The 27,640-nt window shown below is 40.0% G+C and overlaps 1 protein-coding gene across 4 annotated transcripts in view; it reads left to right on the top strand.

Annotated features, from left to right (window-relative positions):
- Positions 1-27,640, top strand: part of igsf9ba (immunoglobulin superfamily, member 9Ba) — a 71,752-nt gene that overhangs the window by 28,604 nt on the left and 15,508 nt on the right. For 3 of the 4 annotated variants that reach the window (XM_044353302.1, XM_044353303.1, XM_044353304.1), the window contains exons 3-13: positions 2,305-2,451; positions 10,242-10,393; positions 13,647-13,764; positions 18,303-18,444; positions 19,795-19,940; positions 20,656-20,798; positions 22,291-22,431; positions 22,545-22,664; positions 22,816-22,966; positions 25,179-25,302; positions 26,722-26,897. In XM_044353302.1, the coding sequence (XP_044209237.1) occupies positions 2,305-2,451; positions 10,242-10,393; positions 13,647-13,764; positions 18,303-18,444; positions 19,795-19,940; positions 20,656-20,798; positions 22,291-22,431; positions 22,545-22,664; positions 22,816-22,966; positions 25,179-25,302; positions 26,722-26,897 (1,560 nt within the window). Of the gene's footprint in view, positions 1-2,304; positions 2,452-6,956; positions 7,056-10,241; positions 10,394-13,646; positions 13,765-18,302; positions 18,445-19,794; positions 19,941-20,655; positions 20,799-22,290; positions 22,432-22,544; positions 22,665-22,815; positions 22,967-25,178; positions 25,303-26,721; positions 26,898-27,640 lie in introns of those variants that run through there. The other variant, XM_044353305.1, reaches the window with a different exon arrangement.

The following is a 27,640-nucleotide window of genomic DNA, read 5'->3' as shown; positions in this document are numbered from 1 at the left end:
TGGAAACGGCCACGGCGACGCGAACAGCGAACCCCTGCAGCAAAGTCCACTTTTTGCCATCAAACTGTGTAACCTATCTAGCCACTCCTCCTAATAAGGTAAATAATCAATATAAAGTCACCTTATATTGACGTCATCTAAACTGCATCACTTCCCAGGTCATAATTACTACGGCCACTAGATGGCGTAAACATAAGTATAGGTCGTTTTTGATGGCCTGAATTTTAGGTTTACATTTAGGTAGCTTTAGTATTCATAGTTCGCTGTATTCATGATGTGCTAATTCCACGTAATTATAGACATGAGCATTGCCCTTTAGCTATATATTGTCTAAAGTAGTTTTTTAGTGCACCACACTGTGTCTGCCAACTTTGACATTTTGGATCTTTAGAATTTCCTCTTCAAAGCGTTCCTAATTGACAAAGCTTGTGATGTGATCTGAACAAGGTGTTAGCTCCTCTGTTTTCACAGTAGACAGAACTCTGTACTGTGTAAGTGGTGTATGCCCAGGGGGCCAGTCCTGACGTGGATACAGTGCTGTTAACTCTGTTTACAGCAGCACCCTCTCACTTCTTGACAAATGGGAGCTGAGGTTGATCCCTACCCTTCACGCCACCACCCGCCCCACTCAGCACTTCAATGCCCAGTCAAAAATAGACCTGACTTTTTAAAGACAAGCTACCTTTTTACTGCAAGACTGCAGTCCCCGCTCTTCTCTCTTCCCTTTTTGGTGTATCGATTTTCTGCTAACAAAAAACGTCAGTTTTCTACCGCAACTATGGCAGCAATCCCAGGGTTGGGGTATCTATCTGCTGCATTAATATACAGTGCTGGAAGAGCAGTTCAGCCTGCCCTCAACGTCAATATATTTGCCTGACACTCAGTCTGAAGTAACAGGAAACAGTACTTACAGTACATCTACACATCAAAGATTGGAAAAATACTCCATCTCAGAACACTCGTCAGACAGCGGAAGCGAATGTTTTAGTCTGTTGGGCTGTCAGAGGCAGCCATGTGAGCAGCGGGCTAGAAGCTTGAAGACAGACAGCTTAGCAGCTGAAGATTTCACCATGCCTGGTTTCCTGAACTTCCCTCATCCCTTGTGATTTCCTCCTTTTAGAATTCCAATTTATCCCAAGCCTTGAAGAAAAACAGAGGCGGGCGGGGGTGGAGAAGTTTGATATGAAATAGAGAACTGGTAAAGATGGAAGGCTAGTCTGATACTTCATTTCAGTTCAGCTGAAGGTATGGCCTCCATGTAAAATCCACCTACCTGCACCTTTAAAGCTCACTAATTAGCTATATTCTTATTTGTTTAATTTGTACAGAAAACAAAGTCGTGGCTTAAAGGACTTCCAGTTATTATGCTAAGCTAATCATCTCATGGCTATAGCTTCACATTTAGCGGACAGATATGAGAGTGGTATCAATCTTTGTATCTAACTCTTGGCAAGACAGCGAATAAGTGTCAAATCTGAATCATACAAACAGAATTGCTAATACCCCTTTGAGTTTGGGGGGATTTTAGAGATTTTATATTCTTGTGTTTCCTCCAACAGTACTTGAAAGTTTATTGAAGGCTCCAAATTGCCCATAAGTATGAATGTACAGTGAGTGTTAGGGATTGCCTGTCTCTGTTGGCTCTGTGAGAGACTGGCAACCTGTCCAGAGTATTTTCCTGCCTTCCATCCAGTGCTTGGACCGACTCCAGACTGTTGTACTCCCTGAATAGGAATAAGTAGGTAAAAAACAACAAACGAATTAATGAATATGTTTGGCACACTCAACTTGCACTGTGTACATCAAAATAAGTTTCTTTTAATAACTATTAGTCCAAAGACTGAGTTTATGGAGGCCTTGAAGGAAAATTCATATAATATTGTACTAATCCTGACCACATAGAGTGCACACATGAAGAATCATATGTTTTATTTGTCTTTTTAATATCTTTAAAAGACAAATGAAGCATTATCTTAACATCTAGCTCCTACTTGAAACTTTAATGCCTTGTGGGATACTGTCAATACAAAAGGCCAAACCAGAGCACCATAAATCTGTTTCATGCTCCAAGGAAAAAAGGTTGGAGACCACTGCCCTGAAGCGAAGCACTTAAACCCCAACTGTTATGATGGATCTCTGTGGCGACCAGCAAGCCACCACCGAGTACCTAGTTGTGAGTTTGTGTACACATTTAAATGCAGAAGCCGACCACTGCTGGAAAAGAGCATGCGTGTGTTTAGAAAGACAGAGAAAGACAAATACACAGTGTTGTTAATCCAAGTGTTGTTTTTCATCTGTCTCCAGGTAGAGCCTCTCTGCATGGGAAGGCCTCCCTGCAGATTGACCCAGTGCGCTCTGAGGACCAGGGCTGGTATGAGTGCAGGGTCCTGATGCTGGAGCAACAGTACGACACCTTCCACAACGGCAGCTGGGTGCACCTCACAGTCAATGGTGAGTCACCGACACATTGTTTGCGCTCTCTGACCTGGAAACATATGTTTGTGGGTGTGAATGCAAAAGAAAAAGACAGAAAACATAAGTATGTCACACACTTGAGCTCCTTATGTAATAAACTAATATTTGTTTGAGGATAGGGACATTTGGACACACATTCATTTCAAGGTCATAAGTACAACCATAGTAACTAGAGGACAATCAACACACCTGATGATAATCATATAATTATACTGGACAGCCATTCAGGGTGGAGCTACCTGTTAATGTGCCTTCAGCTAAATCCAGTTATGCCATTGGATCAGTTATGAGATTGTAATGTTATATGTGTCATTAGTTTTCAGATTTCAGTTTGTGTATAAATGTTTCAGTTACTTTTCAGTGTAGGGTTGTTAGATTTTTACTTTTTAAAAGTCATAATGGGTTTTTTGCATCATGTGTTAGTCAGGTGGACGATAAATATAATTTTATACTGTGATACTGATACAATATATATCACAATATAGTGCATTGTCTTGAAAATTGGATAAAATAATGAGACAGACATGTCTGCTTTTGGCTAATACAATCCAGATTAAGTACCTTAGAAATCAAGGTACCTCATCACATAAACACTAAAGAAACATCTTCCTACATTTATATTGTACATCATCATATAACCTAACTTAAGTTTTAAAGTGGACCTACAGTTATTTAAAAAAAAAGCTTAAGGCATGTTTTTAACATCTAGTTTAGTTTTCTAGCTTATGTTTTAGTTTTCAGTTATGTCCTTAATTTGATTAATTTTTGCTGGTATCTTAGTATCATGTCACACTAAACTACAGTACGATATACTGTATTTGTAATAACATGCAGTTAAAGGTAGTAGTTAAGAGTCCTTGCTCCAGTTGGACTTTTCGTTAAATTGTTTCCTAACTTTTTACCAGCCAATGTGGGTGAGTGGCCATTAAGCTCTGTTTTAGCTAATTCCTGCAGCTCCTTTTCAAAAGGCATCGGGTAAAAAAGGGATGAGAGGCTGGTTAGAAGAGAATTGATTGTGGCCTGTTTAAGGCGGTTCTGGCAGGGATCGTCTGTGATAGTCTGAGAGCTATCAAAGTGATGACCAGGCAGAAAAAAATCTGCACCTTTGCATTTCCCAGGAATGCCCCAGTGGCTTAGAGAATCCTACGTGAAGCGTGTCTTCACATTGTTGCAGCGCACCAGAGGCTACAGAGACAATGATGTCTTTTTTTTTTTTTTAAGTCCTGTATCTGTTTCATATAAGGAATGCTTTTTTGACAGATATTAAATTAAGCTGCTTCATATGTTTTTGAATAAAGGCTTGCAGTTTGCAGATGCATGATGCAGCAAAGATGCAGTAAAGTACCTGCAGCAAATTCATGTGGTACAGTATGTCTCTCTCTTAGTTGGCTTACCTGCAACTGGTAAATATGAGTAGAGGAGTATTTCCTGAGTAGACATTTTTTTAAAAAAAAGAACAGTTCAGGCCGAAAGTGGTGATTTTCTGTGCAGAAACTTCACAGGTCTCTTACTTCAGGAAGCTATAATCCTCCATGTTGTTAGTGGCAGACTTTGCGAGCAAAGTACTGTCAAGCTCATTCACATGTATATTTTTGGTCTGTGAACTTATGAGCGCTGTGTGAAACTCATGCATATTCGATTTGATCATGCATATGTTTTACAATGGATGCGATTCTCGTATTTGAATAATGATTACGACGTGCTGTATGCGAAATACTGTGTAAAGAACCATTTATTAAGTCCATTGCACCGCGTAATCACTTTGGAATAAAAAATGCTGATCTGTATAAAAGGTTATTATCAATGCAGAACATAATGTTTTCTTTTGTGTGTATTTGTGTGTCAGGATGTGTTAGTACACCACACACTGCAAATTACTTTCTGCACAGTTTTTCTGTGTATGGCGCATTACATCAACATTGACATGAGAGCGTCTCATCGCGTGTGTTTGTATGTGGCTAAATGAGATGTCTGCTGTTTGAAGTCGGAGTTGACGAGTGAATAGGTCATACTCTGCCGCCGAGTGTCACCTGCACACTCTCGTGATGTTTGGTATCTGTGTGTGTGTGTGTGCGTGTGTGTATGAATGTCTTGTTGTGTAGGCATACTGCATCTCTGTAGCTTTCCTCATCAGTATTCACTCTCAACTTCAACTGCTCCCTCCCTCCCTCTTCTGCTGCTCTCCACTCCTGTCAGGCCTTTCAACAGAAACTGAGCTCTATGGGCTGTAGCAGAACTAATAATATCCCTGAATGTCATATGTAGCTGGCATATTAAATCATGGCATTTTACATGACCTCATGTATGTAATGTGTCTCGCTACAGAGATGCATTGGCCACACACACTCATATACTTGAGGTAAATATGTTAAACTGGTACAAATAAAACGTTTTCCTGGGGCTGTTATTTGAATTCAGATACAGACGTTTATGGAAATATCAAAAGCTGCAGTTGTTTCAGAGTCTAGACATCTAACAAGAGAATTCATATGAAGACTTTATGCTACTGTTGTCCTCTAAATGGGTGTCTGTAAGGGAAGCAGGTGCCATTTTCGTCTGGCCTCCGCACAGACACTAGGGCACCCATTTCCTTTGGCCGTTTTTTTTCTCCTTTGGTATTTGCATACACTCCTCCTTTGAGTTCCTGTTTGCTGGCCTTCACTTCCTGCCAAGCTGACAGGGAATTCATGCCCACTCAGTGGCAGGTGTCAGATGGCAAGGCCTTGTGCCCGAAAAAGACACTAAGGCCACTCTCTGTCCTCCCTCCTCCTCTCCTCTCCTCTCTTCTCTTTCTCTAGTCTTGTCTCTACCCTGTGCTTCCCTTCTCTTTACTCTTCAGGCATCAGTAAGGTTTTCAGAGATTGGAAAAATACGCCAGCGTGCCAACATTTTCATATCATTTTAAGTTAAGCATCTACACTGAAACATAAAAAATAGACAGTGCTACTGTGTTGACAGGTTAGGGATTTGCTGGCATTTTGGCCCCATTTGGTCGACCCAATTGGGACCCAAATGTCAGCTCATTTGTCCATCAGCTACATACAGTATATGTGTATCTGCCATTGTCAGTCACTAATGGTCTCAGTATTGCAAGAAGTTGAGCCAATGTGAACAATCATCCTCTGGTCGATATGGGACCCCAAAATACTAATTTAATCCATTTTTTAAATTTTTTTAAAACATTTTTTCCCCTAAAATTGCTCACATGGATAAAAAATCAGCCCATTAGGAACCCAGATATGGTCTACTTGAACAAATGGGCAAAACTCTTACAGTAAATCTCAAGCCATTATTTTAAAATAATAATAATAAAAATAAAAAATAAGTGTAATACTGGGGTCACACTACACAATATCAGCCCAGGCACCTCATGACTTCTCAGCAAAAAAAATCTATTTTTTGCATTCTCTCGCCTTTTCTGGTGGCTTTGACAACAGTGCATAATGTGAATCCAAAGGAGAACAGAGCGTTCTTTCGTGCACTAACCTATAAACACGGAGGAGGAAAAAGATACTGTGTTTTACTTCATTTCAGTGAACCTGTAGCCATTTGTCTGTCACCTTCGAGTGAGGAGCATTATACCAAATTAAAGAGTAACTTAACTCCAGGCTGAAAGTCAGTGCTTCTCTGAAGTCTGTTTCACCTCTCACCACACCCAGGAGTGATGTCACAGTGTACTGACACACCCTGCAGTAAACTGCTACACCACTGCAGCAAGGACAGAAGTTAACCCAGTGGAGGTCAGAAAAAACAAGATTTTCAGAGGGTGTTAAGTTACTTTTTAACCACATCTGTGGGTGCGACATCACCCTCTACACTTCCATAGCTGTGTCTGAATTCACTCTCTTGCTCTCTCATTCACAGCAAGCTATGATTAGGTGGGATCCAACATGTAGTCTCTCGGCCAGGTCACTGCAAGAATGTATGACCACTTTATTATATATATTATATTTTATTCTGTGTAGGTTGAAACACCTTGAGTAAGTTGATGTACAGTAAGAGAGAGGGAGTAAAGTCTCCTTGAGTGTCTCTTTCTTCTCTCTGTAACAATTTACACTGAAACGTTTGAGGCTCATGATGTGAAATCAATGAAAAATGTGTACTCCATGTAGCTGCATTCTCTCAGGAGCAGAGACAAGAAAAGAAAGACCAAGCAAGCAAATAAAATGATACAGACACACTCTTGAGTAAGTGATCAAATAACATGTAAGCCTTCAAAGAACAGCCCCCGAACCCTGCGTCTAAACATCCAGGCCATCTGCTGGATGTGGTGTGTGGTATGCAGAGAAGAACAGTGGGGAGTGCGGGATATTTAAGCATCTTTAATGTATATAATTGATGAAAAGCTGCAATAAGTAGGGCAAGAGTTTTATGCTCCGCTTACTTTTTTTGTAGAGCAACTCCCATGCTTCCCAGCCATGGTGACACTTCCTCTGTGATGAGCTGTACCTGACGGTGTGAAAAGAACTCCCAGGTTGTCCGATGTACCTGCTGTTGTCGCTGCCATGTGTGCCACCTACTTCCTGTCAACTGATGCTCATTCCCTTGAGAGGAATCTAAATAAGGATGAAAATTAATATGTAAGAGGAGGATGTGGGTATGAGCAGCACCGGCTCAGTGGTTAAACAATTAGGATGGGCCAAGTTTCCCAATAAGAATCAATAAAGTATATCTTGAGATAAAAGCTCATTGCAAAGCAACTGCACAAGGTTGCCTCCTAATAACTACAGTGAAAAATGATGCGTCATGATGCGTTTAATGTAGCCGTTAACCCATCAACTACACGTGGTTCAACAGCAGCAAAAGTTACTTAAACCGGTCATGCATTTCATTAGACTCTCCATTCATCTATCATATGTAACGTATGACTGTTAGGAAGTAAGGGGGCAGTATGGACAGGCAGATGTCTCAATGTGCTAATTGGGCGATTTGTTTACTCCATGCCAGGTGCTTGTGTGCAGTCTGAAGCATGGCAACACTCCCAGCGGCAAGCAGTGACCCACTTGTATGGCAGCGCCGTCCTCTCTTTAAACACAGTGCCACCATTTATAATCAAAATATTATGTTGAAACACTGAAAGCAGCTGGCTGAGGAAGACTACAGTTTATTGGCCTGCAGTACAGTAGGTGGTAAAGAGCTCCCTTGTGGCTGTTCGTGAAGCTCAGAAACATCAGGTGGAAAGGGGTGATGTCGCCAAGTGGCTTCTTTAGGGTAAATGGCGGCATGCAGAGGAGAAACCTCATCTCTTTCTGATGTCCAGCTGGTCCAGAAAACTGTGGCAGCCACATCCCCAATCTGAGCAATTTATCCTCTCATTCAGTACCAGGGATAGGTCAGAAGAGCCAACTAGTGTGGTGTTACCAGTGGTGGAATGTAACTAAGTACATTTACTGCACTTAAGTACAAGTTTAAGGTACTTGTACTTTAGTATTTTCATGTGCTAGTTGATACTTCTACTCCACAATGCGTCAGAGGGAAATATTGTACTTTTTACTCCACTACATTTATTTTACATAAAATAACATAATGATGAGCTCATAAATTACACTGCATTGTTAAAGATTAGTTCCCAAACTTCTTGACTTGTGGCCCCTTAGCAGGCTTGGGGAGTAACGGAATACATGGAACGGTGTTACATAATTAGGATACAAAAAATAGGTAACTGTGTTCTGTTAAAGTTACAGAAAATAAGATGTCATCAGATTGCTGATACATTTAGTGAAAATCAGGGTTTATTAGCAGGATTATAATTTTAAGATACATTTTAAAATAAAGAACGATATACTACCATGCACTGTAAAAGTCCCAAATGTAAGCTGTGCAGAAACGAGAGGGTAAAATAACTCACTGATCCACGACGTTGTGAATAGAGGATGATAACACATGGCACACGCAGGTGCGCACAGTGGGCGCATGTACACACATTTCACACACAGGGAACCTATGTTGGGAGAGCAGGCAGGGACGGTTGTTACGTACTGTGGCAGTCCCAAAGACTCGTACAAATAAGTTAAAAGAGAGCTTGAGTATATGACAGCTTGTAGCGCACATAACGGCGCTCTTCAAGATGACTGTGTGGGTAACGTGTCCACAGCTGACAGTGTGTCACTGGTCGCCGAGCCTGTTCAATACTGAATGAAGTAGAGAAAACTCAGACATATCATGCAAATAGAACCGAATAAAAGGACACGGCGAAGCCCATGATGCTGCTGCACATATGTCTGCCACTGCCATTCCAGAGAAGCAGAACAGCAACAGCGACAACAACAACAACAATAGATACATGACTAGCAGCTGTGTTGTGCACCTTCGTTGTAGGACGACAGGCTACTGCCTGAATTTGCTTAATGAAATTTTTTTATAAAATACACTGAGCACGTTTTTGATTCTAAAAATCTTGGTTTCCCCATTTTCTTTTCTTAGGTTACATTGGTCTGTTGTCTTACAGAATACACTTAAGTAAAAGTCATCTTACTGATATTTCTTTTCTCTTGTCTTTATTTGCATATTTGGTATTGAGGTTATCCAAAAGTAACGGAAAGTAATCGAGTTATGTTACTTTAATAATGTGATTCTTGGATTCAGTCACTGGCTACATTTTTAACAGGTAACTAGTAATTGTATTGGAATACATTTTTAAAGTAAACCTATATATAGTTATATCTCCTTGTCATGTTTCAGATGTCAGAGTTGTTAGCAGTTCCACCAAAGATGCATTTCCCCTCTAAATATTCCCTTATATGGTTCAAATAAATAACTGTTTGAAGCCCAAAGAGATAAAACCCTCCATTATTTCTCAAAAAACGTAAAAATTAAAGAAACATTTTGAAAAATTAATCCAAATTTATGTACTTTCCTACCCAATCTCTCATCTCAAGACCCCTCAGATTTATCATGTGACCCTTATAAAGCAGTTCAAACTAGCTCCACCTCAACCAGCTACAATAACAAAATGCTTCTTACACATTAACTGTTAAGTGTATTTAATATATCAGTCACAACCCAATTTTCTGCAAAACAAATACTTTTACTTTGGTACTTGTAAGCATATTTGGCTGGTTATACTTCTATACTTTTACTGCAGTAGGATTATGAATGCAGGATTTTCACTTGTAATGACGTATTTTTACATTCTGGTATTGATACTTTTACGTAAGTAAAGGATCTGAGTACTTCTACCACCACTGGGTATTACACTGTTATTGCACCCATGGCAGCTGTTTCCAACAATAAAGCACTGATAAACCCAGAATACACTACTTGCCCAGCACCAAACAACAGACAAAGTTAGCAGATGCAGTAGCTGGTGAACACAGAGTAGCTTTTAGGAGCAAAGAGCCAGATATTCTATTCAGGAGTTGGATATTGGACAGATGGCCAGAAACACGACTCCAAATGGATGCTAGATGTGTAAATAAACAACAGTTTGGTAACACGCTAACATGTGCCATATCAATTTAATAGGTGATGATGTGTTAATGTTGTTTTTACAGCTTGTGGCGCTGCCCCCAAACAGCCCAAAAAAAAAAAAAAAAATCAATTTCATACTGTTTTAAATCATATGTAATTTCTGCTTCAGTCATTTAACTCATTACAGCAACAGAAAGAACAGAACGACAAAAGCAAATGGATTCTAAAAATCATCCGTGGGAAGGCAGAAACATTATCTAGATTCAGGAAAGAATCTGAAAACCCCACATTGAAGACGACACCAGACAGGACGTTTTAATGCAGTGTAACGATTTCTGTTTTCACTCTCTCCACAGCCCCACCTACATTCACATCAACGCCACCACAATATGTGGAGGCGAAGGAAGGGGGCAGCACTCTGCTTAGCTGCTCTGCCCAGGGAAATCCTAAACCAATGATCAGCTGGCTGAGGGAGGGGGAGGAGCTTGCAACCAACGCAAAATATTCGGTAAGAACAAGATAATGGCAATAACTCAGATTTATGATTGTGTACAAATATAGAAGCAGGGCTTTTGCACAGATGGTGTCATCCACTGAGTCCATCTGTACTGAAAGTATGTTTATGGAGTCTATCTCACTCAGGCTAAAATCAGTTTATTCTGTTGTTGTGCTGCAAGGAAAATCATATTTTGTTGTAATAAAGCTTCAGTTGAGGCTTTAGTCTTTGAAATTATGTCGCAGGCCAAAAAAACAATAAAACATCCAGCAGTGAGTTAGTATTCATGTAAGAATATTATAAAAATAATAGGAATCTTTTGTTTTTTACATTTTAAACATATTGTATCACAAATACTGAAACTGAATTTCAAAGCTGCAGACATTTGATTGATTAACTAGACCGCAATCTGTGATCGGCCCAGCATGACTGTCAGTCAGGCTCTTCCTGCTACTCTGTAATGTCTTCAGTAAAAATAAAAATACACCCTGAATCACTTTAACGATGTTAAAAAAACTGCTACCGGCAGCACACTGTGCATTTCTGAGCCCCCTTTGTAGTCTGGTGATACATGATTTTTATTCCCGTGGATAAACTCCCAAATGCAGACGGTATGATGTCATGACAAGATATTTTTGGAACAGCCTCAGTGTGGTTTGATATGAAAATGTTTCAGTTACATAAGCCATCAACAATAAACAGCAGGTTTGTGGTGTCAGTCGCACAGAATCAAAGACGTTTAACACACCGCTCCGTTATAGATGTATCAGACACACCAAATGCTTTAAACGGACCATAATGCACTGCAGCCACAGGATTTTGCATCTTGAGTAAAAGGTACAAATGTCGCTTTTTCATCAAGTGGAAAAAGTCTCGCTCATTCGCTCTCACTATACTATCGCAAGTGCTCTTTTCCACCTACACGTCTGGTCCTCTTGGGGATTGTAAGGAGCCATTCTCGTTAAAGTAGGAATTAGACGTAGACGAGGCAGGTTAAGTAGGTTCACTAAAAAAAAAAATCATCACAAAAAGAACTCCTGGAATGCTTTGAACACAACAACAGGTTGGTGATTAAATCTAACAAGCAACATTTAATGGCATTTTTTATACCTCCTTTTGTTGTTTTTGGAACTTTTTGAAAGGTAGATGCCTCCCTCCTTTTCTGCATGCCTTCACATTCTCATATGTCACTGATATTGCTGTCTGCTGCAGGCGCTATCAACCCTTTAGAGCCGCCTGCGTGATATAGTGCACAGGAGGTGACGGGGGGGTATCCAGTAGTGTGTTCTCCTTCATTTTCCCCTTTTTTTCGCTCCGCCATTTCTCCCTCCAGTCGCCTCTTTTTAACACCGTCCCCTCAGTAAATGATTTGACAACATTCTGATGCATTATTAATCTCCTTCTTCTACATCAATATTACATAAGCCCTAATATGAATGTTACACTAAAAATGAAAATCACTACTGAGAGCAGCGTTTATCAGCTTTCCTCATCCATTTGCCTTTTCTGAGCGTATATGTTGAAGCAAAAACCCTTGAACTTGGGAAAGCTCCTTCTTGTGGTGAGAAGAAAGTATTTGTGTGTGTGTGTGTGTGTGTGTGTGTGTGTGTGTGTGTGTTTGTGTGTGTGTTGGAGCGAGCAGGAGGGTATATTTGCTCACCCACATGCTCAGTTCCATGGAGATGTCATGGAGAAAGGCAGGAATGTGACAGACAGGGTTAGAGAGGAGGAGGAATCCTCATCATCCTCTCTTTACTTTACTTTATTACTTTATTTGCACATGAAAAAAAAGAACCGAGATGCCAAACAAAAGAGTCGTACAGGAGAGGATAGAAACCTAGGTGGGATTATGAGGGTCTTCTACAAAAAGCGCTCAAACCACAAACAAAAAAAGCAAGCAGGAAAACAACATCAACTCTCAGCAACCGTCTTCTGCTTCAGATCCAAATATTGGTCTCTCTGGATGTGTCAGAGTTTGAGATCCTGCCTTCACCTCATCTACTGCCTCTTCTTTCCTCTTACCCTTCCCCCTCTTCATCTACTGCTGACATCTTCCTCCCTCCCTCCTCCTCCTCCTTTTCTTTAATCTTGTCTCCCTCAGCTTGGATTGAGTACAGCTATGGCTCAGGATGTATTGGAATGGACTGATGACCATTACATATTATCAGATCCTGTTAAGGTTACTGTCTTGGAAGTCTGCTACAATCACCACTACATGTGCTGTCTGTAGGAGCGTAATGATTTGATCCAACAGATTTGATTCTGATACTTTCAGCAGAGATTTAGTGCAACGTAAAATCCTACAATGTAGTGAACTTAAGTGCAACAGCTCTACAGATCGTGGATTGTAACAAAGCTGATCAAGTCTAATGTTTATTTTCAAGGCAAAAATGAGCCTCAAAGGACAGCAGATCAGTAAAAAGGTACTGGGTCATGAGGGAGGCTGAAAATCTGCCATATCAGCCAGACAGTCATCAGTTCAAGTGTGTAAATATAATAAGGACAATTTTAATCAATTTTAATCTCTTCCAACTTTTGGAAAATCAATGCGAATGGCTTCCCAAGCCTCACATCGATGCCTCACAACACTTGGGTGTTTAGTTTACACTCAGCATGACACACACGTTGTATGTTGCAGCAGTGATGCACAAAGTGTTAACCTTGATAGACAAATCTGAGCGATGGCGATACAGTTTGCCAACAGGCTGACAGAAGATAAATGCTACTCTGAGTCGATCTACTCGTAGCATCTCTCGGATAAAACATTTGAAAGAAGGATGAATTGGAATAATTCTGCAGGCGTAGCAGATGCCCCCCCCCTCAGCTGCATGAATAGACAGACTACAGCTGTGTGTGACTTGAATGGACAGAGCCTCGCAACGTGTTGCATAATTTATGAGGGTATTTCTATTAGGTCTGGTTAATGTGTTTCTTCACCACTTATTGGTTCTCATCAGTGCCTGCGCACAGGGACACGCAACAACATAGAGTTAGACGTTTCCAAGGTTACCACATGCAGGAATCAGACCTGGAGTTAATTAAAGCATGACACATTCATGACTTTTAAGTGTTTGATTTGTTTTCTTTAGAGTAGACTCTCAAACTTACAAACTTACTTCAAGAGCGGGGGCGTTATATACATTACCATTCAAATGTTTGGACACACTTTCTTATTGGTGTGACCAAACCTTTGACTGGTACTGTATCATCTTTCAGATTATCTGACTGTGTTGTATCTCTCTTTATCCTGCACATGTAACCACAGGTACATGATGGCAGTCTAACCATCCTTGGCATCACTCGAGATGACAGAGGGGCCTACACATGCAGAGCCTACAGTGACCAGGGAGAAGTGCTCCACACTACCCGTCTGTTGGTTCAAGGTACAGTAAACATGAATTAGGCACTCTGTAGCATAGGTACTACAAAACAGTTTATTAGTAACTGTTTTTGATAGATGTATTTTCACAGATCACAGATTTTGAAATGAAAACATGTTTCATACCCTGTAGTTGTGGCCTAATATTGCATTTGCATCACTAAAGTAGTTAAAGGGGACATATTATGCACATTTCCAGGTCTATATTCTTAATTTAGGGCTGTACAGGAATATCTTTGCATGAGTTACATTTCAAAAAACTACGTCTACGGCTACATCAACAAATCATGCCACAAACTAGAGTACTAGGATTTTTCTTGTTCTTTACTTAAAATGTCAACTTCTCAAATACATCAGTACATGTTTGAGCTGAAATCCAATCTGAAATATGATGGTGGACTACGCAAACAACATATGAAAAAAAAACCTTAGCAACAGCCTTAGCATCAAAGGCTAAGGATCGGACTGCTGTTTATGGGCATGTGTGACGAGTTGACATGCAGGGAGCATTTCTGTATATGTTAACCTCAAGTTTTGGACCCAAAAAGCATAATGTCCCCTTTAAGTTTCACTATTTATACTTGAAGACATTTCTCTGGCTCTCTGGTGTACTAATGTATTTACTGTAACACACCTTATGGGTCTGTATCAGTCAGTCAGTAGCTTAGTCTGGTGCCTCTATGTGCATGTGTGCCTGTCTTTTGTGCACAGCCATGTGTGTACAACAGGATCTGTCTGCGAGAACGTCACTGTCTGTCTCCGCTCCATTAACTAGGCTCTCTGCTAGACACAGATCAGATAGGTGGTTGTGATACCAGCCTCCAGTGCTTTCAGTCTCTTGACACTGCAAGGCTGGTGGGAGTCAACAGTGTGTATTTAACCAGCAAGTGAGCATCTTGCTTTTATGGGAGAGTTAGCGTAAGGTCTATTTTAACGCCTGACTTGTGCAGGTGCAGTATAGTAAACATATGTGCACACACACGCACACCTGCACACACGCATGCACGCACGCACGCACACACACACTGCAAACACACATTAAATAATCATTGCGATGAAACCTGAAGAATAGAATAACCAGTGGTGCATGTGTTGCAACTGCATTAAGGCTTCAGGCCTCCAGTGGGCTCAGTAATACTACGATACGTGTTCTTTCAACCACAACACACTGCAGCAGTGGTTGCATTACATCACAGCAGGATGATACTACCTGTATATTCAGCTACTGAATAAAAACTACCTTTATAGATTGTTGAGACTAGTATCATTATGTATACTGTGAGATGGAATAAATTTGTCTATCAGAGATTTTGCTGTACAGGTAACCATTCTAGCTATGACTTTAATATTTCTGGGTGTATTGTACCACTGTTGGCATGGTGGATATATCTGATGTTATCAGCTGATCTTAGCTGATCACAGATATGTCGGTAAGATATGTTTGAGGTCGTTTAGAAACAGTGTTGTGATCACATACAGAAATGTGCAAAAGTTTTAGGCACTTTAGGTGTTAAGATTCTTATCCGTTGCACAATACCATCAAGGAGGCCTCTGATGGGTCCCAAATTCATACTGCAGCCTGACAAAGACCCCAAACATGCAGCCAGAGTCATAAAGAACTATCTTCAGTGATCTCAACATCATCGAGTCGGTCTGGATTTACACGAAGAGACAGAAGCAACTGAGACAGTCTAAAATGTATTAATCTCTAAATAAGTTCTTTAAAAAGCTTGGAACAACCGGCCTGCCAAGAACCTTGAAAAGCTGTGCGCAAGTGTAGCGAGGAGAACTGGTGCTGTTTTGAAGGCAAAGTGTGGTCTAGAGCTGCTGCGTGTTGACTTTTTTCCTTACCATACAAATTGGCAAAGCCATTCAAACCGTTGCGGTAAAAACAACAAAAAAAAATTTAACCTTATAAAATAATTGGTTCCTAAATACTGTATTGATTCTAATATAAGGCAACCCTGATTATAAGACGACCCCCACTTTCCAACACCTGTTTTTGGAAAAATACTTTTTGAATATAACTCACATCATATAGTTACATACTCACACACTCCCTTACCAAGCAGTGATCAGCTCGACTCTGCAGTGGGCGTGACGTGGTTGCGTTACCATGGTAATGCAGTAACTGTGTCAGCTCTAGCGTGGTCACACCAAATATTGATTTAAGTTTTTTCTGTTTACTGCACTTTATATGAAGCTAATTGATTAATAAAAGCTATTCATGGCATTCTTTTTGACAGCATCCTCCCTTTACATCAGTTTTTTTTTGTTTTTTTTTTAACTTTTGCACACTACTGTAGTTTGTCCATCACATAATCAATAAATTGTCAGTTATTCAATAAGATGGTTTAGCCAAAAACACATTTCTGTCTTTTTATTTTATCCATAAACATTTCAAGTTATTTTCCAGAAAATGTACCATATCATGATATATATCAATTACATATAACACGATAGAGCATTTTATCCATATCACCCACTCTAGACTGTGTCACAGGTGTTATTTTAGTGCTATGGTCATTTTTGACCAATTAAAGGAACCCCTAATAATATAATGTAATCCAGTACAACATCATCTCAGGCTGCTACCTCAAATTACCACAGAGTTTAATGATATTGGCATATTAAATCTGAATAATGTGAGCAGGACATGTGATAGAAGCAGAAGTCCGATGACAAATATGTTACAGCGCGGACTGCACATGCATGCAAACAACATCACATTTCACCTTATAAAACCTTTTCGATGTTTAAAACATTTGAGTAATACTATAGAAATTTAGAGGGAGGTATAATATGAATATGAAAACAAAAATAAAACGTTTTTCCTAGTGTTGAGTGCGGTTGAAAATTAGCATGAAAGCAGTGTGAAATATGATTAGGACTTACACCCAGAGCAATAATAAGCAGATATCTGAGGAGTCATGATTCTCACTCCGGTGATCTGTTTTTAATTGTTATGTGAGACACACTGCGGTCAGTAGTCCCACCTGATGTATTAAGCTGTGCACACTGAGAGGAAAATAACTAGCAAGCTTGTATCTGGGCCCACTCATAAAAGACAGCTTACCTTTCATGGCTTCTGCTGTTTTATTGAGAGTTAAGAGAAACCTAGAGTACCTCGGGGGATGGGAAGGTTACAATGTGAAGCACGCATAAGCTTCAACACTGACTACTGTTAAGGTTACAGTAGCTGGCTGCTCGCTGTATTTTACATCAGAGTGCGGTGATATATTGTAAATAATACATAGTGTGTGCTCTGTCTCACTCTGATCTGTTCCTGAAAAAAGGCCACAATCCCAAAGTGGAAGCAGAGTAGCTCTGCATGTGGTGCAAAATCATTTCATAATACTTTTTATAGCTTTAATGACCTTCTCTACCATTTGGTAGAACATATTATAACTTCTGTTATCCTGTTGAGAAATTAGCTGAATATTGCCATGGAATACAAAGTTATTGGTTGAAATCATTATCTCAGTATCATTTGTTGGACATTTTCAGATGATTACATTAAAATTGCATCCGTAGTATTAGTCTGATACATCTAGTATTAGTAATTTAAGCACAGTTTCACAGCTGTGGTTATCGACCACTTCACTCTGATTGCTTGAGGCGGTGCAAACAAAAGAGTGTGTGCATATTGAAGTGTAGAGGAAATACTCATTTGTGTTTGAATACAAGTCAGCAATGCTTTGTGGAAAAGTAAAACAACAGAAGGAGAATCTATCACCCAAATCTGTTGTGCTGTTGCACCAAAACATAGACGAGAAGGTCTAATTTAATTCTACAAAGACTGAACTGCATGTTTTATGTGATATGTAAAAAGTTTTATTTGTTGGGTTTTAGACATTACTGTCTGTGACTAAAAAATGTTTTTTATTTTACTTAAATGGAGACAAATGAGGTGATTTACAGATTGTAAACGGATATCTTTGCAGTTTTGGTTGTGGCTCATCATTAAAAAACTGTGTAGTCAGTAGAAAAAGTTGTTAGTGCCCAAAGGAACTAAGAAATGCAAAAAAGAAACATTTCCTGGTGCTTTTTACTAGTTGGGACCATTAGAGCGGCTATGATTGATAATTTTATATTAACAATGGATCAGATTAATATGTGTAAAAAAAGTGCTTGCTCATAGTGACAAACCCACAGAGAATTGTCACCCGACTCTGCAGTTCAGGGTATTTTAGGGTCTTTCAGCTCCTTATTTTCGTTTTCTGGCCCGCAACTTTACTGTTTGAGTTCACTCTCACTGCTCTCATCAGCGTCAATCTCAGCATCATACCAGTCCAGTGCAAAATGGTAAATAAACAAAGTTAGCAATTAGGCAGTGAATGTACTATAGCATTTAGCAGCTAAACAGTCAAATATTTCCCTCAGGAGTTAGTTGAGACCGAAAACAGCCCGGCTCAAACCTTAAAAACTTAAAGGTGATAAAATGTAAGTGTTGTGTTTATAGCTTCTTTCAACCGCCACAATGGAACCAAAAGTGGCTGTTATTGGTTGCACAACATACTAAAATGTTTCTGTTTCTCTCAGGGCCTCCATACATTGTCTCACCACCAGAAAACGTGACTGTAAACATATCCCAGAATGCACTCTTCACCTGCCAAGCGGAGGCGTATCCTGGCAACCTGACCTACACCTGGTTTTGGGAAGAGGATAACGTCTACTTCAAGAAGTAAAGTTATGATCAAGTTTACTTCTGTACTGTAGTTGCAAACATCTGCGTTAAGCACTTGGTTGAGGTTACGACTTAAGGGCCCCTTGCTTAGAGGCTCAGTCATTTAAATCACCAACACACAGGCTGCATGAGGCTTTTATCCGAAAGCCTTTGTGATCAGAGTGACATTGTGGGTCTCTGAACCCTTTGCTGTGCTGTATTTTGAGTGACTGTAACCGGGTATTTGGTGTGTGTGCCTGTGTGTGTGTGTGGCAGTGCCCTGTCCTGCTGCGGCCCTAGAGGCAGTAAGAGTGGGCCTGGCGGGGGTCTGTCTGGAGCGTGCCAGGCGAGTTAGTGCACTCTGATGACAATACCACATGACTCAGGCCTTGTGTCATCATATGCCTCTCATGCGGTGATGATCTGAAGCATAGCCAGGACCTCTGCGGGCTCCCCAGAGCAGGTCTTAAGAGTCGGAGAGGGTTTTACAGAGAGCGAGTGACAGACAGAACAAGTGGGAAGAGAGAATAAGTGAATGGGATTTTGACTGGCAGGGAAAACAAGCGTCTGAGGGACTTTCACAGAGGGAGTGCACTGAAGTGTCCGATGTAATTTTAAACAGCTTTTATGGCGTCAATCCTGATTTTTTTTTTTTTTTTTTTTTTGGCAGGATAGAAGATATACTTAAGAGAATTGCGCATGTTTTTTTTTTTGGTTCCACTTTATGAAAAGCCACCCTTTATAAGAATTTATATGTTTTAACCAAGGGCTTTAGCAACAGTTCATCTAAAAACATCACTATCCAAGGAATACGAGTATTCAAAGTAGATATGGCATAATAATACAGCAACCCAAAAGTTGTTCTAATTAAACACCTATTAATAATCTATAAACCTTTAGTAATTTATTTATGAACCATTCATAACTTAACCTGTTACAAAGGGGTAACATTTTATTTAAAGACACATATTCTGTTTGAGCTTCAATTCTGCTGCATGATAAAATATTGAATTACTTTACTGTGTGGGCAAAAAGAGCAGCTCCATTAAAAAAAAAAAAAGAAACAACTGAATTTGTGCTTCATCATTAGCATGTTTAATTTTAAATGGTGTCAGGGGGGAAAAACATGAAAGCTGTACCAGTTGGCGATTATGGCATTTAGCAGATTTATTTGAATCTCTTGCTCTGTACTCTGTGTTCTTTGGATCCCTCTCAGAGCTTGTTGCTGTTTGACTCTCTGCTGCTCTCTTATGGCACCTTGATGTAATTTAGCCAAAAAAAAAAAAAAAAAAAAAAATAGATGAGTGCCTGGCTCTGATGGTGTGTTTGAGTAACATGGTGTGACAAAACATCTGTGTCTTCTTGCAGTGATCTGAAGCTCCGTGTGCGCATTCTCATCGACGGCACCCTTATCATCTTCCGGGTTAAGCCAGAGGATGCTGGGAAATACACCTGCAGTCCGAGCAACAGCCTCGGTATCTCGCCCTCAGCATCAGCCTACCTGACTGTTCAGTGTGAGTGTTACCGTGGCAACAAAGTGTAGGGGGAGGGGCGGGGAGACGGTACAGCGAGCTGTGTGTGAGGAGGGAACAGCAGCAGCAGTATGGAGGCTGCTGTATTATCTGGCAGTGCTGCTCTACCACTGTAACGCAAAGTAACCTTCTTGTATTTCAAGGTCAGACGTTACAGACAGGGAGCAGAGTTAGCCCCCTCGTCGTTTTGACTCAGCCGCTTTCACCATTTTCATATTCTCAATGGATGTTAATGATAAAATGATCATCTCCAGCCTCATTACTGTGCTCAAAGATGAGGACGGGCTCGTCCGCAGACTCCATTTTTCCTTGTTCCTTTAGAATCCGGTCCCCTAAATGAAATGGTGACCTTCCTCTTCGTCACATGAGACTGATGAGAGAGGAACACCACTCATGGCCATCTGACATTTCATCGTCAGCCCTTGTGTGTTGAGTTAATTTGCTCCCAAGTTGCCATCGGTCATTGATTACTGTGCTACAGTATGTGGGAGAGCTTGGGGATTCGCAGCACTGCAGCCACAGGCACTGATTTCATCTCTGGCTTCAAATATCCTGGATGCCGATTACAACATTATAGCACATGGGCATTTTCTGCTGTGAAATTTCTTTACAAATTGGGTTACACTAAATATAGAAGCATAAATGTTATTGATTATGTATCCAGCATCCCCAACACTGATCTTAATTTTATGTTCAGACCCTGCCCGAGTGATCAACATGCCCCCGGTCATCTATGTCCCACGGAAACTGCCAGGCATCATCCGCTGCCCGGTAGACGCCAACCCACCTGTGACATCAGTGAAGTGGGAGAAAGATGGCTACCCTCTCAGAGTTGAGAAGGTCGGTCTGCCACAGCGCTGCGTTTGTCTCCGCTTTCATTTACCTTACATTACTTTAACTTACGTCTGTCACATTTACCTGAGCAGAGATAGTTCTAGTTCTTAAATCACACAATTTGCTTTTTTAGTTTCGAATGTCTTAGTGTAAAATTAAGGACAAGAGGTATGATTATGTTGAGATACTATCAGTTCATAGAGGTCCAACAGTACATTTGATCAGATATACGATACATTCATTCTTAATTTTAAGATAAGAAGTGAAGATGCTATGATTTAATTTGCTAGACTGAGATTTCTCACTTGATACGCAATCAGCAGATTTTACAGAAATTCACTGCCTCAAGTGATGAGTGTAGCTAAAATCTTGACTAGTTTAACCCAATGACACCCACTTCCCTCTCATGTGTGCTCCACCCAAATTAAAATAACCAGATAATTTTAGATTGTTAGAAGTGTGCAGGTTTTTAAAGTCCCTCTCTGCTCAAAAATGTGTTTTTGTAATTGTTACTTCAAGTGGATTTTTGACCTTCACTCTGCACAATGATGTACAGTACGTGCAGAGTTTTTGTCCAGTATGCACCTTATCACTTCAGTGTGATGTAGAAACTTGAAATCTTGGGACTCTTCAGTTAAGTAGGAGACATCTTGTGTCCAGCAGTTAAACATTTGAAATGAAAAGTACTTGCATATTCATAGATTCTGTATTTTTCAATGAGTTAATTTAACTTTTTGTGGAAAAAACATATCAGACGCTTATTATTATTCAAAGCAGAGTATTTTTATATTTCTTAACCATGTCTGGAGGGGTCTTTAGGGAGTTATTACATTTGTGGATGGCCAGATTACTTTGAAGGTTGGAAGATGCCATATTTTTAAGCTGGCAGTTGCACACTCCTTTGTGCATTTTGTCTCTATATCTTTTTTTTTAATGACCACAATGACCAAAAAGACACAAGTATAACCAACAAATACATATTCACGTTACTGTTCATAATACTTGCAGTCTGTAAAGCATGTCCATCAAACAGTGGATGGTAAAAAGTTAAACCAAGCTACACCTTTCCTGTCAGTGTGACTGTTTCGTATATTTTTGAATGATTGTTAAAAAGCACATTGATCATTTAGACTCATGTTCAAAGATTTTGATGTAATATGATCTTTGCAAACATATTAGCCTACAGCAATAATACCACAGCTACATCACGATAATTACGTCACAGTTTCTTCGCCATTATTGTATCCTGTTTAAAGCAGGGTCATTTTCAAACTTTTGGAAGTGCCCCTACATATCTCTGTGATCAGAGCTCTCTATCCATTGCTCTATTTATCTTCTATATAATCTAGGAAGGCCTGCACTGCATAAAAATGCTCTCCTTGGTCATCTGATTTAAACAGATTTTTCTGTTATGCAGGTCAAAAACATTTAAATGGGACCCTGAGATTTCAGGAGAAACCCTGAAATCAAGCATTTCAGATGCCCTCTTGTCTTGTAGTACCCTGGTTGGAGCCTGATGCCAGATGGAAGTATCCGGGTGGCGGAGGCCACAGAAGACTCTCTGGGCACCTATACCTGTGTGCCTTACAACGCCCTGGGTACCATGGGCATGTCCCCCCCTGCCACTTTGGTGCTAAAGGTACATAACTGCTCATGTTTGCTACCGTCTGCTGTTCAGTTTCAGCATGCTTTAGCATATACTGTTCTATACAAATGTCTACATGATGTGCTGGTATTTGTGTGTTTCTGAAGGATCCCCCTTACTTTAATGTGAGGCCTGGGGGGGAGTACCGTCAGGAGGCTGGGAGAGAACTCGTAATCCCCTGTGCTGCTTCTGGAGACCCTGATATACCAACCATCACCTGGAGAAAGGTGCAGTAGACAAACACACACCATACTTTTTTCCTGAAAGTAAATCATCTTCTGTGCTTGATTTTGCTTTTGTCTGCCATTTACTGAAACAGCAGATGTGTTTGTCCACCACTCTTTAACCATGTAACTGTAATTCTCATGTCCATTGAAGGTGGGGAAGCCAAGCAGGAGTAAGCACAACATCCTTCCCAGCGGCAGCTTACAGTTTCTGTCCCTCAGCAAGGAGGACCATGGAGAATGGGAGTGTGTAGCCACCAATGTGGTCACAAGCATCACTGCCAGCACGCGTATCCTAGTCATCGGTACAAACAATCTGCACAGTGCTCTCAGCTCGCCAGAGTTCTCTCAATTTCCTCAACCATTGACCTTTCATAATGAGTCTGAGTTCATTGGGTTCTCACTTTGCTGTGTGGTTTGAGTGATTTGCATGAAGAAAAAGTGATATTCGTCTCTTAAACTTCTTGCCTCTACCCAATTTTGCCATGGGCGTCATTAAAATTCCATTTAATCTTATCTGTAAAAGCTTTGTACGGTTAATTTAAAGCCTGAATCTGTTACTGCAGTGTGGTGCCCACCCTCCTGCTAAAACACAATGACTCAACGGCCTTTGTCTGTTGAGTCATTGGACCAAGGACATATTTTTACTCTTAAATTGACTGAAGTGTTGATACAGGGAAGCAGGGTTATGCAGTTAAAACGAATCCTAGGTCCAGATACACTGACAGGGCATTGTTGTTGTTCCAAATAATCTCATAATAGTGGAAATAATCTCATAATAGTGAGAGGCACAAACATCTTGTTTCTTGTGCTGTCAGGTTTGTTTTCCAGTCAGTAGAGCTCTTTCCTGTGCAAACATTTAGTATATTTGAGCTTTATTATCAGAAGTTTGAAATATGTAATGTATATTGTAATTTTTAGTCCAGGCTTTTAAAGGAATACTCCAAGGCCTATAGGCTAGAAAGGTGACTGTATATACAGTATTTGTTTCAGTTAATTGCAAAAGTAGGACACATTTTAACTTGTAGTTTTTGCATTACTTGAGTATTTCTCAAAAAATATGCTCTTACTATAACAGTGTTTTATAGGACTTGTAAATGTGTATCTTTAGGTCTTTATGGGGATGGATGTATGAAGAAAACTGGATTCAGTGTTGGAGGCAGGGCCCCGTTCATTCCGATGAAAGTTGCTCAGTGGCGCTTGAAGCCAAAAAAGTCACTTCCTGCTATAAAAAATTACCCAGATGAAAACATACTGCTTTATGGGCTGCATGTGTCCATAGAGCGTGCTCACTAGAGACTTCCGCAGGCTGAGACAGCTAACTTCCAGTTTAGCCCTCTGGCTAACTTGAATAGAGATAAAACAATTCAATTGTGCGGCTCTTTTAGACTTTCGAAATGTGATCACACCGAGTGGATCAAATTCTCATCATTCTGGTCATTTCGCGGGAGTTGTGACGCTCAAAAAAATGTATCCACCATTTTACAGCTGCTCCTTTTCCCATGATTGTATGCGGGAAAAATGCTTTTTGGGCCCCTGTCAGACCCAGAAGTTGTAATTCCTGGGTTTGGCCATTATGTCAAATTGGCTTGCTTTAGGTGTGCTGATCACTGCATCCGAGTCACAACTCCCCACCAAGAACTAGTCCAGCATCCAACCCCCTGTGAAATCACAACTAGTATTTTTTTACACATTGCTTTTTGTACGGATTAAACAAATTAGATATAATCTGTTATTAATTAGAGGCTGATATTGTTACATTTGGACAGAGCTAGGCTAGCTGTTTCCCCCACTTCCAGTCTTTATGCTAAACGGTATAAATCTTCTCATCTAACTCTTGGCAAGAAAATGAATTAGTGTATTTCCCAAAATACCCAGCTCACAAAATGAACTACTCCTTTAAGTCTGTACTTTCATATCATTCGCTTGGTCTTTGAAATGTGAGTAAGTCTGCCCCAGTAGCCCATTGCCCCAGTGCCTACGGTGTAGTTACACTGTTGCACAGCTGGCAGCACCTCAGTGTGACCAGCCCTCAGCTGACAGGTGTCACAGGGCATCGGAGACAGCTGTGCTCCTCAGACCACGCTCAGGTCTCTCTTTTATCCCACTGAGAAGTAACTGGCTTCAGGCCACACAGCACAGCTGTTAGGTGGGTGGGATGTGCAGAGCCGCAGACAGAACTGCTGCTCTTGAACTTGACCTTACACTGGTCACCACCTCAGCCAGCGTCACATTATCCACCGAGCAGGACACATGACGCAGCAACAAAATGCTCCTCATTTGACTCACTATGATATGATTATTATTGTGTTTTACTTGATGTGAACTCAATCAGTATGATTCAGAGTCTGACTTCATAAAATGTTAATTCACTATGCAATTTAAAATGATATCTAGAGCTTCTTTGCTGCTAGTGATGACATTACATGATAATTGTAAGTAGTTATATATTTGATGAATAAATTGGTAAGTGCGTGTTTTAAATATATTCTCTGTCTGTCTCTACAAACCACTCAGGCACCAGCCCACATGCTCCTGGCAATATCCATGTATTGCCCTCAACAACCTCTGCTAATGTGTCCTGGGAACCAGGTTATGATGGCGGCTTCGAACAGACGTTCTCTGTGTGGTACGGTCCAGTGTGAGTGCTCTTATTTTCCTTCCAATCAATAATATCAGTCTACAGATGTGGAAACACTACCTAGAGGTTATCAACCTAGTTTGACACAGGAGCAGGGTTTTTTTTTTCCTGCACTCTCCATTGATGATGATGAAATATGAAATTCAATCAGAAGCTCACAGCAGAATTGTTTTGACAGCATATTTCTCAGGGTATTTAGTTGATGTGTATGTGCATAATTCATGTTGTGTAAAGTCAGTACAGTAGTGTCCCACTCAGCATCATACATGAGGTGCTGTGATGATTATATGCACCTGCTAACAGTCAGGACAGAGATTTCTTGCTTAAATGTATCCAAAAATTTAAAAAACTATGTGCTCGCACAATTATATGCACAATTGTTTACTGTCAAAGTTAAGAAATATATACTTCTACTACACATGTTCTCTGGGGTATTTATGTAGAATAACATTTCACATAGTGTCGAAACTACAAATTTGTGAGTCAAAGCCCTGTAATTATCTTGCTAAGAGATAATTATATACTTAACACATTTTACATTGTAGAGCCAAACACATTATAACCTAGTGGTGTGGAGTGGAGTATTGGAGGTTTTAAACACAACAAAATAACACTGATTTGTTGTTTATATGGCCTCAGTGATAACTTACAGAAGGTCATAACTCCTGTTAATGTAATTTTTTAACTACAGTTTACAAAAAAGCAAATATAAATCAAGTGAATTTAAGATTAAGATTCTGTTGCTGCAGTGACCTCATTTCCCAGGTGGATCATTTAGTGTAGTATATCACTTCAATGTTTGTGAAGTGAAAAATCAAACTTTATTAAACCCTCTGAGTTCAGAAATTGGTTTTTACAGTTTCTTGAGGCACCAAAAAGAACAAGATGTTCCTTTTTCACTGTAAAGCTCACCAGTGTCATTACAACTGGGAGCTTTGGCCAAATTTCCATTGATGGACTGATCTGGTTATTACAGTTTTGTGCACATATTGAAATGCTGTAATATCTTAATTTAGTTGCAGACATATTCTTGCAGGCTATTCCATGTGTTATTTGCAAAAATCATTCACATTAACTTGATATATAGGAAACACCATCTTTAACCTTTCTTGATAATGTTAAAAAACAATTTCCATGTACAGCAAGGACATTGTTGAATTACTCAAGGTTGAATGTGACTTAGAATAGCATCATGGTCATGATGAAAGCCTTGATGTTTGTAACTTGTCCTTGGATTTGTTCTCTTTTGTTAAAAACCCTGAAATATGGATAAAATATTTTTTAAGATCTACTGTACACAAACTACAATACAACATCCTGTGGCCAATCATAGTTACAATATACAGCGTTATATTTACCCTTATAATTATTTTTACCATTTATATTTTTCTTTTTTTTCTGTCTAATTTCTGTTCTTAGGTCAAAGAGAATAGACTTTGGTCCTCATGACTGGCATTCGATGCCAGTTTCTGGTGCTCAGACCTGGTTGGTGGTGCCAGGGCTGGAGCCTGGGACAGAGTACCAGTTCAGTGTGTTGGCACAAAACAAACTGGGCACAGGCCCATTCAGCGAAGTTGTGACAGTCAACACTGCAGGTGGGTACTGGTCATATTCACTGCAGCACACTGAAAGGTTTTTTTCATCAATGTTTACTGCTAGTTGACCGCACAGAGACACTATTTTTAATGTTTTTGAATACTCATTAGAGACAGTATGGATAATACTGCCCTCTAGTGATGTTTAAATTAATTTATATAACATTATTTTTCACTTTATCATCCATATCAAACAACAACTTCAAGCCTTTAAGTATCACCTTGCGCATGCACACACCACTGCATCTGTTTACTCCATGATAGACAGTTGAAGTGATTAAAACTGTGCATAAAGGTCTTTCTGTCTTCGTGTTTAGCACATTTATGTTCTCCTTCCATTGTGTTAAGCAGGAACGCCCCTAATACTAAACACCAAAGACATCAAATCATTCTAATGATGCTATGACTAACCAAACAAGATATGTCATCCAGTACTATATGTGCTTAAAATTTCCATGCATCATTAGAAAGGAAGGTTGTTTTGGATGATAGGAACCATTTAAATCTGAGTTCAAATTCCTGTGTACACAGAGCATGGACCTGGATGGGACTAGCTGATATTTCATAGTGTAATTAAGTTTCAATGCAGTGTGCAATGCAATAAGCCTTTCTTACTGCAGACATTTTGACTTGTCATTGTCGGAAAAGCACAAGTGTAACTAATGACATTAATGATGGCACTGTTCCATTCAGGTGTGCCCATAAGACAGTGTGTACAATGCCAAAGCCCTGTCATCAGCACA

The sequence above is a fragment of the Thunnus albacares genome, chromosome 6, assembly GCF_914725855.1.
Source record: "Thunnus albacares chromosome 6, fThuAlb1.1, whole genome shotgun sequence".
In the NCBI taxonomy this organism is placed as follows: domain Eukaryota; kingdom Metazoa; phylum Chordata; class Actinopteri; order Scombriformes; family Scombridae; genus Thunnus; species Thunnus albacares.
The sequence above is the reverse complement of the archived record's forward strand: the minus strand, read 5'-3'. Positions and strand labels throughout refer to the sequence as shown.